This window comes from Suncus etruscus, chromosome 6 (assembly GCF_024139225.1).
Source record: "Suncus etruscus isolate mSunEtr1 chromosome 6, mSunEtr1.pri.cur, whole genome shotgun sequence".
Classification (NCBI taxonomy): domain Eukaryota; kingdom Metazoa; phylum Chordata; class Mammalia; order Eulipotyphla; family Soricidae; genus Suncus; species Suncus etruscus.
Window position 1 is genome coordinate 58,023,969 of NC_064853.1, and position 12,498 is coordinate 58,036,466.

The following is a 12,498-nucleotide window of genomic DNA, read 5'->3' on the forward strand; positions in this document are numbered from 1 at the left end:
ATCTCTCAGGCCCCAATGGAAAACAATCTTTTTTTCTATTTGTTTTTGTTTTTTGTTTTTGGATCACTCCCATCAGTGTTCAGGGGTTACTTCTGGCTCTATGCTCCTGGCAGGCTCAGGGGACCATATGGGATGCCGGATTCGAACCACTGACCTTCTGCATGAAAGGCAAACGCCTTACCTCTATGCTATCTCTCCGGCCCAGAAAACAATCTTTAAAGAAAGTAAACAGTAGAATTCTGGGATAAGCTCAATAGAAATACAAGAATTATTGGAGTCCTGAGACCCAGGAAGAAAACCCTTATGAAGAATCAACAGTCAAGATTATTGTTGAGAAATTCCCAGGGCTAATGAGTGCATGTAATCACATTCTGGATGCCCAAAGAGTACCAGATAAAAGAGGTCTAATGAAAAGCACCCAATGCACATCCTAATCACAGTGATGAAAACCACAAATAAGGATAGAATACTGAAAGCAGGCAATTGCCACTCTCACACCATTGCTACTGTATTTTTTATTTTTAATACTTATCCTTTAAGAAAGAAACAAAAACAGCTTATTAAACTTAAAAAAAAAACTGCAGTAAAATGCCTGTCTTGAATACAGGCAGGGGATGGGCAGGAGGGAGGGGGTCATTGGTGGTGGGAATGTTGCACTGGTGAAGGGGGGTGTTCTGTTTATAACTGAAACTCAACTACAATCATGTTTGTAATCATGGTGCTTAAACAATTTATATTTAAAAACAAGAATACTGAAAGCAGCAAGCTCAACATAGCAAATTCATACAAAGAAGCATCCATAAGATTTATAGCAGATTTATCACAAGCAACTCTCCAGACCTGAAGGCAGTGGTGGGATATAGTGACAAAACTCCATGAATACTTCACCCAGTCAAACTTTCAGGTTTGAAGGAAAGATAGGCAGCTTCATGCATAATCAACTTAGAAACTTTACAGACTTAAAACTTAAAAGAAATGAAGTGTCAGGCCCGGAGAGATAGCACAGCGGCGTTTGCCTTGCAAGCAGCCCATCCAGGACCAAAGGCGGTTGGTTCGAATCCCGGTGTCCCATATGGTCCCCCGTGCCTTCCAGGAGCTATTTCTGAGCAGACAGCCAGGAGTAACCCCTGAGCATCGCCGGGTGTGGCCCAAAAACCAAAAAAAAAAAAAAAAGAAAGAAAAGAAAAAAGAAATGAAGTGTCAATGGACTAAATGCACCAATTAAGATACAAAAAGTGACAAACTGGATCAAAAAATTGAATCCAGGGCCCGGAGAGATAGCACAGCAGCGTTTGCCTTGCAAGCAGCCGATCCAGGACCAAAGGTGGTTGGTTCGAATCCCGGTGTCCCATATGGTCCCCAGTGCCTGCCAGGAGCTATTTCTGAGCAGACAGCCAGAAGTAAGCCCTGAGCACTGTCGGGTGTGGCCCAAAAACCAAAAAAAAAAAAAAAAAAAAATTGAATCCAACATTTAGCAGCCTGCAAAAAATACTTAAGAATGGTCAGGGTAAACCTAGACTCAATGTCAAACGTCAGAGGACAATGATTCAAACAAACAATTCCCTTAAAAAGGAGTAGCCAAAAACTAGTATCAGGCAACACAAATTTTAGGCTTAAAAAGGTTATAAGAGATGGGCACAGAGATGGGACATACAGTAGGGCATTTGCCTTGCATGTGGCTGAGCTGGGACAGACTTGGTTTCAATTCCTGACATCCTATATGATCCCCTGAGCCTACCAGGAGCGATTTCTGAGTGCAGAGCCAGGAGTAATCCCTGTGCACTGCTGGGTGTCTCAAAAACCACCAACAACAAAGGTTATAAGAGGGGACTAGGGCATTTGCTTACGTGCAACAAGCCTGGGTTCGATCCCTGGCATCCCATAAGGTTGAGTAAGTCCTGAGATCAAAGCAAGGAGTAATCCCTGAGCACTACATTGTGTGATGCAAAAAGAAACAAACAAAAAGGTTATGAAAAAAAATGGACATTTCATAATCAAGGGACATATACACTAGGAAGAAAACACTTCTAAACATATATGCACCCCACCCAATGAGGGGCCAGCAAAATATTTAAAATAATTGTTAATAGATTTTAAAAAAGACATCATTAGCAACATAATAATAGTGGGAGACTTCAACACCATCCTGTCGCCCCTTGATAGGTCAACCAGTTTAAAACTTAACAAGAGGAGCTGAAGAGATAGCACAGCATTAAGGCATGCTATCTTGCACTCAGCCAACCCAAGATGGACAGTGGTTTCAATCCTGGTATCCCATATGGTCCCCCGAACCTGCCAGGAGTGATTTCTGAGAGCAGAGCCCGGAGTAACCCCTGGGCACCACCGGGTGTGACTCCACCCCAAATAAAAAACTTAATGAGGGCTGGAGTGATTGCCTTGAACACTGCCAACCTGGGACGAACCTGAGTTTGATCCCCAGCATCCCATATGGTCCCCCAAGCCTGCTAGGAGTGATTTCTGAGTGCAGAGCCAGGAGTGGTCCCAACACTAAACAAGTTCTTACCCATCTTACCCATTCACATGTATTTGGAGGTAGGGGCATTTGCCTTGCATGCAAAGGACAATGGTTTGAATCCCAGCATCCCATAAGGTCCCGCGAGCCAGGAAAGGATGGGGTAAGATATTTCTCTTGTTAAATTCTGTCAGTGCCTTGTTATTAATCCCTCACGGGTATTGGATGAATAGTTTCTCTTATTCTTTTTATTTTATTTTTTTGTTTTTTTTGGGGTCAGAAACGGCAGTGCTCAGGGATTCCTCCTGGCTCTACGCTCAGAAATTGCCCCTGGCAGGCACAGGGGACCATATAGGATGCTGGGATTGGAACCACCGTCCTTCTGCAAGAAAGGCAAACACTTTACCTCTATGCTATCTCTCCGGTCCCAGTTTCTCCTATTCTGTGAGTAGCCTTTGTATCCTAGTCACTGTTTCCTTTGAAGTTCAGAAGTTTCTCAGTTAATGAAAAAAGTTTCTGTTTATTTTTTATTTTTTTGGCATTTGGAATGTTTCCATACCATGGCTACTGTACTATGCAATGAATAAAGGTGTGCATATAAACTTTCAAATTAATGTTTCTGTTTTGGGGGGAGAAATGACAAGAAGTGAGATCACTAGGTTCTATGGAAGTTATAGTCCTTTTATTGGAGAGATTTCTTATTGCTTTGCATACAAGTTGAACTTCAAAGGACATTCCCACCAAATGACCAGAGTTTCTTTCTCATCACAACCCAAGCCTGCAGGACTTTAATGCACACATGGTATATAGAAGCTATGACCTCCTGACACCATCACCTTAAAGGGTATAATTTTTCTCTTTGATACTGACTGTAATCTGAACTCAACTTCATTTCAACTTGGGGTGCAGAACTTCTTTCTTTTCACTATGAATACCATTTTGGAGATGTGTATACATCCCAACTTGGGTGCATAGTTCCTTTCATTTAATGACATTTTCTTCTTTTATATTTCCTAAATAAAGCAATTCTACTTTTAAAAAAATGAAGGCACTTAAGATATTATTTTCCTGCTTGGAGAACAGGGAGTGAGGGAACCTAGGGGCACTGGTGGGAGGAAAGTTGACACTAGTGGTGATACTGAATATAGTATGGCAAAAACTCAATTATCAGTAACAATAATCACTTTTTTTTTTTTTTTTTTTTTGGTTTTTGGGCCACATCCAGTGACGCTCAGGGCTTACTCTTGACTTTGTGCTCAGAAATCAATCCTGGTTGGGAGACCATATGGGACGCCAGGAATCAAACCCAGGTCCATCCTGGGTCATTCGCGTGCAAGGCAAATGCCCTAGTGCTGTGCTATCACTCAGGCCCCAATAATCACATTTTTAATTTAAAAAAAAAAAACAAGATTTCATTCTTCTTGAGAAAGGAGAAAACATTTAATAATTGTTAGGTGGGTGATAAAAATGAGAAGTCAGACTTACACTTATTTCTGTATGTTGACTCCAGCTTTGAGAAAGTTGTGGATCATGAAAGACATCATGTAGGGGCCAGAGAGATAACATGGAGGTAAGGCGTTTGCCTTTCATGCAGATCATTGGTTTAAATCCCCGCATCCCATATGGTCCCCCAAGCCTGCCAGGAGCAATTTCTGAGCATAGAGCAAGGAGTAACCCCTGAGCACTGCCGGCTGTGACCCCCCCCCCAAAATAATAAAAAATAAAAATAAGTTAAGAAAAAAGAAAGACATCATGTTTTGATTTCCGCCCCCTTGGTTTTTGAGCCACACCTGGCAGTGGTCAGGAGTCACATCTGGCTCAGCACTCAGGAATCACTGTTGGTGATGCCATAAGAAATCTCTAAGGGCCGGAGAGATGGACTGCGGTTCTATCCCCTGGCATCCCATATGGTCCCCCAAGCAAGGAGCGACTTCTGAGCGCATAGCCAGGAGTAATCCCTGAATGTCACCGAGTGTGGCCCCCCCCCAAAAAAAATCAGAACCAAAGAACATGAATCATCTTGTTCTGCCTCATATTTCTATCTTCTTACAAACAGGGGGGAAAAAGTGAATGGTACTAGGAGTAAAGCAGTCTAATGAGCATTGAGTGGAAATAAAAACTAATCACTCCTAAATACCCAACCTGAAGTTAATGACAATAGAATCAAGAGACCCAAACCACAGGCTATACACAAAAGGGACCTAGTACATTAGCAGTCCGGGGGGCTAAGGTATGGGATACATGTTGGGAACAGTGGCGGGGGGAAGTCAACACTGGTGGTGGGTATTGCCCTAATTCACTGGCACTATGTACCTTAAATATAACTGTGAAAGACTTGTAATTCACAGTAATTCTTAATTAAAAAAAAGTACACTGAATAATTATGAGTCCACAATGTAGTATCAGTGCTATCAAAATGTTGTATGATAAGGGGCCAGAGAGACAGCATGGAGGTGAGGTGTTTGCCTTGCATGCAGAAGGACCGTGGTTCGAATCCTGGCATCCCATATGGTCCCGAGCCTGCCAGGAGCGATTTCTGAGCATAGAACCTGCCCCCCAAAATGCTGTATAATAAAACTACTTGAGCAAATTTTGACACACCCTGCTTATACACAAATTTATTATATTACAAATGAAATGTTCTAATCGAGATGAATATTAAACATTTTATTTAAAGAATTTAAAGTAAAAATGAAAAAGTTACATAAAACAGATTACACTGTGATGACCAAGGCAGTATTTCACATGACAAAATTAAAAAAATTTTTAAGTAAATGAATTGTTTTAAACAAGCATAATTCCTGATATTCAATTTAGGCTGTATACACATAAAATGATTTGACCATATATCTTATGCAAAATGTTTTTTCTGAAAACATCAAAATGCCAATTATTCTGCCAACCAACAGTTTTATTCCCCTGATGAGTATCTGAGAACTTTTACATAACATAAAAAAAATTGGCATGGATCTTAAAGATTATCAAAACAGAACACAATTAAAAACATTTATAATCCAACTCTGTATAAAATATACATAGTAAATCTTATTGGTTAAAAAAAATTAAAAAATAAAAGACCACACTAAATAATGGTTAAAACCTCATCATAGAAAAATGTTTATTATTTGAAATATTATTGGTAGAAAACTGATGAATTTTTGGAGAAGATACCTAATTTGAAGAAGTCTTTAGTCAAAACTTATTTAAAATGTAGATAAGAATAGTAACTCACAAACTAGACCATCTTAAATGCGCTATTATGGCTATTTCTAATGTTTAATTATAGGATGAAAGAGAAATAATTTAAAGCATTTCTCAAAAAGAGACCCAATGACTCAATCGAATTCTAACGTGAGTCTAGTCATATGCATTTTTAAATAAACTTCCTAGGTAATAATTCCACATCCTAAAATTTGAAAACTAATGGCCAGGGGAAACAGCACCACTTAAAAATAAGATCATGAACATACTTCTGACACTGGTATCAGAATTTTTTTTTTTTTTTGGTATCAGAATTTTCTTTAAGTTTATGATCCAAAGTGAGTACTGTATTTTAAAATACATTTCAGGTATTAAGAGAAATACATATATATCTTAAATAAGCATGTAAATAAACAAACATTTTCCATTGAGGTCTTCATAGCTTTCACACTATTTGAGGGTATGTGGCCAGAGCTTTGGAAAAAAAAAAAAATCACATTTCTAATGAAATGTAGCACCCCCCCCTCCAAAAAAGAAAATAATTTATTAAACGTTGATAAGGTTTAAGGAGTCTAAGTTTAAGTCTGGCTAGTTACCCCAAAAGTAGATTTTACTAAGATTGCATGGCTGTAATTTAGATAATGGTTATTCTTAAAATCCCTTTGGATAAAAAAATATTTAAAATAAGCAAGAAGGATATCATCTGTGACATCCTTTTAAATAATAAATCGCTAAACATTAATATTATAAAATATAATCTGAATAACTCTGTCCTTGAAATGTATTCTACTCTTTATTACATGTATTACCTATTTATAAAATCTCACGAATCATGTTGGGACTGCGTATACGTGCCCTGAAGGTAAGTTTATTATTTTTCTTAAATTTCATTGAGGAACCCACGAAAAGGAGGTTCAAAAATATGAATAATGTGATTTTTGGGAAGAAAGCATAGTCAAGACACTATCTGTAGGATAAGTTATTCCCCCATATACCAAATTGTAAGGGAAAAAGAGTCTAGTCTACATTTGCCTCCTCCAGATTAGTGGAATTAATCTGTCTACTTGGTACACAGTGAGTGTCTCATTTAAGTCAAATCGTTAAAAAAATAACATGTTGGATTTATTCTCCAATAAAAAATAAATTAAACACCATTGCACTATTCTGTATTTAGCTCAAATTTTCACTGAAATACGTTCCTTTTATTTGTGTCATGGATCCATGGAACTACATTCATTAATATTCTGGTTGAAGTTCTGGCTTAAAAAGGACAAGCTTGGGCCTGGAGAGATAGCACAGCGGCGTTTGCCTTGCAAGCAGCCGATCCAGGACCAAAGGTGGTTGGTTCGAATCCCGGTGTCGCATATGGTCCCCCATGCCTGCCAGGAGCTATTTCTGAACAGACAGCCAGGAGTAACCCCTGAGCAACGCCGGGTATGGCCCAAAAACCAAAAAAAAAAAAAAGAAAAGAGAAAAAAAAAAAAAAAAAAAAAAAAAGGACAAACTCAAAAGCTCCTTACTAAAAAGAAAAATCACTTGTACTTGTACCAACTAAAAAGGCGGTTGATTTGAAATTTGAATCTTAATAAACTGTGCTAATCTTATTCTACAAAGGTATTCTGTATCCGCCAATTCTAAGCAAGCAAAATATTTTAATAGTAATGTAACAACTGTTGTCTTAAATACTGAATTTTCAAGGCAATGATAAAATTTCTAGTTGAGTCTCTAAAAACAAAGAATAAGAAACTAATAGGTAACATATCAAGATGTTGTATTTTGAATTAACCATTTATTCCAAAATTAAAAGTCAATTAGATGACTAAATTCACTTAAATGACAACAAAGAATGACAAAAATCATGGGAGGTATATGATGTGATCCTGACATGTATGTAATGTGAAAGATCGTCTTTGTTTTTTTTAAAGCAGTGATATATCCTTTGAACAAAAAAGACAACTTCATTATTCATCAGTAGGCTGGTGGATTACCAGTGTAACTAAATTCTGACATAGCTGTCTAAAAACTAGCTTCATTTTTTTTCACAGTTAAATTTAGATGTAATAATGACTCTTACAGTCAACAAGAGAAGATAATGAGTGCTTTTTGTAGGTGACAAATATAAAATGGTTCACTGTATCCAGGATGGTAAAGTTTATCCATGCATTAAAGATCAAGACAAGCAAATGCATAGTGGGAAAATGAGGATCAGACACATTCTTCTGCAGACATCAAAAGAGGATTTATATACTCAAAGCCTTCAAATTCAGACTGATCAATCTTCCTCACAATGTCACTGTTGAAAAAAATAATTTTCATAATCAATATTTATTCAACTTTTATTAAAATGGCAAAAAACAAGATTTAAAACAAAAGTTAATTTATATAGGTGATAGAAAAAGTCTGTATCTATTGATTAACCCCCATTTTCTAGACCTGAAAATCAAGAATATAAAAGGTCACTCCAATTCTAGTTAATCATAACTTCTGACCTGAATAACATTCATAATTACAGGCAAGCATCTAGGTCTGAATAAAATTCAATTCAGTTGTCACCTCAACAGCCAGATGAAAGATGGTGAAGAGAAGGCCCAGAAGTTACCAGAAGTTATCCAGAAGGAAAAGGAAAGTAGGAACAAATACACTGAAAGACTTGGAATAAGGAGGGAACAGCAAGGGAAGATAGGGGACAGAATGGGAGGGTGACAGTTAAACTAAGCTTCTAGTTCAATATATAGTGAGTGGATAGTATTATCAATTTTTTTGGTGGGGGTCACACCCGGCAGCGCTCAGGGGTTACTCCCGGCTCTACGCTCAGAAGTCGCTTCTGACAAGCTCAGGGGACCACATGGGATGCCGGGATTTGAACCACCTAGGGTGAGGCAAATGCCCTACCTCCATGCTATCTCTCCAACCCCATTTATTAAATATTTTAATACTTCAATGGACACATCATACCAACAAAGTTAGACAAATTCTACAAGTTAGACAGTTCTTTTAAGGGGGAAAATAGAAATAGCTCATGGAATTATTCAAAAAAGAAAACATTATCTGCTATATCTGCTAATTTCATAGTAGAAAATGCTAAGACGTGCTCTAATAAGTTCTAAAGAAAAGGGAGACCTTTTTTTTGTTTGTTTGTTTTTTTGGGCCACACCTGTTTGATGCTCAGGAGTTACTCCTGGCTAAGCACTCAGAAATTGCCCCTGGCTTGGGGGGACCATATGGGACACCGGGGGATCGAACCGCGGTCCTTCCTTGGCTAGCACTTGCAGACACCTTACATCTAGTGCCACCTCACAGACCCCAAAGGGTGACTTCGTGTTAGAGAAATAAAGAAAGGCAGCATTTATTCCACAAACATTTAATGAAATTTTGAAAGATTATGATGTGTCTGGGAAAAAGAAAGCATTATTGGAACTGGAGCATAGGAACAGAGGTTAATGCACATGCTACTAGAAAAGAAAGTTAATGGCTTGTTGAAGCCAGTGATTTTCAAGCTACAGTTTCACAATATTTGATGGTTGCATCTGGGGTAACTGAAGGATAAAGAATGTTTCAATAAAGGAAAAAGGAAATAGCATGAACAAAGGGAACTACACTATGTTGGTTGGTGAATGTGGGAATGCTGAGTGAATGAGACTGATCGGACATAGTATGGTACAGAATGTGGAGAGAGCATATGGTTCAAGAGGCTGGGGATGATGGGAAGTCTCACATGAAGTCAAACGGAGAGATTTGTCATTTGGGGCCAATACCAGCTGAGGGGACAGTCCTGGCTTCATGCTCCCAGTGGTGCTAAGGGGAACAGGCCATGTTGGAATGTAACCTGGGCTTCCTACATGTAAAGCATGTACTCCAGCCCACTGAGCTAAGTCATCTCCAGCCAAAATGAAAGATCTGACCTGGTAGGCAATGTAAAAGTCATCAAAGCTTTTAAATTAGAGGAATTCAAGAACTAGGGTGTATAGAATAGGTTACAAAATGATGACTGAGACCAATTAGGAGAACAGTAATAATATAATATTCTATGTATGGTGCTCGTTTTGGCAGCACATATACTAAAATTAAAACAATAAAGAGAAGGGCCCCGGAGAGATAGCATAGTGGCGTTTGCCTTGCAAGCAGTCGATCCAGGACCAAAGGTGGTTGGTTCGAATCCCAGTGTCCCATATGGTCCCCCGTGCCTTCCAGGAGCTATTTCTGAGCAGACAGCCAGGAGTAAACCCTGAGCACCGCCGGGTGTAGCCCAAAAACCAATAGAGAAGATTAACATGGTCCCTGCGCAAGAATGATACGCAAATTCATGAAGTGTTTTTTGGTTTTTGGGTCACACGTGGCACTGCTCAGGCTCTACACTCAGAAATCGCTCCTGGCAGGCTCGGGGGACCATACGGGATGCCGAGATTCGAACCACCGTCCTTCTGCATGCAAGGCAAACACCTTACCTCCATGCTATCTCTCCGACCCCATATTTTATATATTTAAGATGGGATACATGCTGGAAACAGGGGTGGAGGGAAGACAACACTAGGAGGAGTGGTGGGAATGCCCCTCATTCATTGTCACTATGTGCTTTAAATATTTCTGTGAGAAAACTGTAATTTACTTTGATCATAATAAAATTAAAAATATATTTTAATATATATTATATATGATATAATTTATATATTATATAATATACATGTATGATTTGAATAAAATATATATGTATGATTTGAATAAAATTTGAACTGGGTTTATAACAAAGGGAATGAAAAAGAAGGATCTATCTGATTTAAATGATGAAGTAAAGTAAATTAGACAAGGACTTGGCAGTTGACGGAATCATACATGAAAATAAAGGTATCAACAATGACATTATGAAACTGAATACATGGTGGTTAGATATGCAGAAAAAAAACAAATACTTCATTGAAAACAATAGACATTGGGTCAGAGAGAAAGGACAGCAGTTTGGCATTTGCCTTGCACGTGGCCAACTTAGGATGGACCCCAGCATACCATATAGTACGAACCTGCCAGGAGTAATTTCTGAATGCAGAGCCAGGAGTGACCCCTGAGCGCTGCCGGGTGTGGCCCCAAAATAAAACAAAACAGAAAACAATAGTCAAAAAGGCCAGAAAGGAAGGGCCAGAGCGGTGGTGCAAGCAGTAAGGCGTCGTCTGCTTTGACCATGCTAGCCTAGGACGGACTATGGTTCAATCCCTTGGTGTCCTATATGGTCCCCCAAACCGGAGCTATTTTTGAGTGCATAGCTAGGAGTAACCCCTGAGCGTCACCAGGTGTGGCCCAAAAACAAAAACAAAACAAAAAGAGCAGAAAGGACATTAACTTTGATTTTCCACTTCATACATTTGAGAAATTTGTCTAACAAACAAGTCAGTGAGAGATGCAATTCAGGAGTGGAAGCTTTACTTAATAAACAGCAACCTTGTGAGATAGGCAAACAAACCAAAAAACAGGCTCAGAGAAATTATGCAAACTATACAAAAGGTTACCCAGTTGGTAAGTGGCAGCATCAGGACTCAAAGTCTTATCTTTTGATTAATTCCAGTGCTCTCTAGAATACACGATAGCGTCATCAATAATTTCGTGTCTCTCCTCTAGTAAAGACAGTACACTTTTGAAGTAAATCTATGTCTTAATGTCTTGATTAACTCTGAAAACTAATACTGAGCACGGTGTCTTTTACTCCATAATTACTTGCCAATTTGGCTGGAGTCATGCACTTAAATAGCAGGTAACCATGATACATAACTAGCTAAAATCTCAGAGGTACTAACTGCATTCCGTAAAGGAAACGAAGCTTTCATGATGAACAAACCATGGTCTGTCCTAATCTCAGAGGACTGGGGTGGGAAGTAAGGGGGTGGTGACAAGTGTGGTTTCAGAGATAAAGCAAAACCAGGTTGGCCAATGACAATAAATGAATATCAAATGCTTTATGGGCTCAGGGAAGGAAGGACTGAAATAAAAAAAAACACTTTAAAAACTGCAAGAAGTTGGGGTCAAAGCGGTAGGGCATTTGTCTTGTACGCGGCTGACCTAGGATGGACGAGGTTCCATCCCCTGGTGTCATATGGTCCCCCAACCCAGGAGCAGTTTCTGAGAGCATAGCCAGGAGTAACTCCTGAGCTTCACTGGGTGTGGCCCAAAACCAAACCAAACCAAACCAATCAAACAAAAAAAAATTGCAGGAAGTTTAATTTAAGAAGTACAAATGGGGCCCGGAGAGATAGCACAGCAGTGTTTGCCTTGCAAGCAGCTGATCCAGGACCAAAGGTGGTTGGTTCGAATCCCGGTGTCCCATATGGTCCCCCGTGCCTGCCAGGAGCTATTTCTGAGCAGACAGCCAGGAGTAGCCCCTGAGCACCGCCGGGTGTGGCCCAAAAAAAAAAAAAAAAAAAAAAAAAAAAGAAGTACAAATGATGACATGGAAAAAGAAAAAAAAAGAAGAGCTAGAGAGACAGTATGGGGGTTAAAAGCTTCCTTGTATGCAGCCAACCTCAGTTTGATCATTAGCACCACGTAAAGGCCTTTGAGCACTGTCAGAGTGACCTCTCTGCAGAGCCAGGAAAAAGCCCTGAGCACCACAAGATGTGCCTCCAGACCAAAGTGCATAATACAATCAAGGCTGATTACTCTAAAGTTTAATAAAGATTTATTTATCTTTCTTTTAGGATGTTTCTAAGTATTTTTTTGGGGGGTGGAGTGGGAGGGGCTTTAGTCCACATCCAGCAGTGCTCAGGGGACCATATGGGATGCCAAGGAATTGAACCTGGGTTCCATGCAAAGCAAATGCCCTGCTATCATTCCAATCCCTC

At 39.3% G+C, this 12,498-nt stretch overlaps 1 protein-coding gene and 1 pseudogene across 1 annotated transcript in view; one reads left to right on the forward strand and one right to left on the reverse strand.

Moving 5' to 3' along the window:
- Window positions 1-7,443: 7,443 nt before the first annotated feature.
- Window positions 7,444-12,498, reverse strand: part of PRKCI (protein kinase C iota) — an 81,662-nt gene continuing 76,607 nt past the window's right edge. Inside the window, exon 18 of the mRNA XM_049774457.1 lies at window positions 7,444-7,967. Coding sequence (XP_049630414.1) covers window positions 7,880-7,967 — 88 coding nt within the window. The 3' untranslated portion in view covers window positions 7,444-7,879. The remainder of the gene's footprint in view (window positions 7,968-12,498) is intronic.
- On the forward strand, window positions 9,904-9,997 carry LOC126012417 (uncharacterized; annotated as a pseudogene).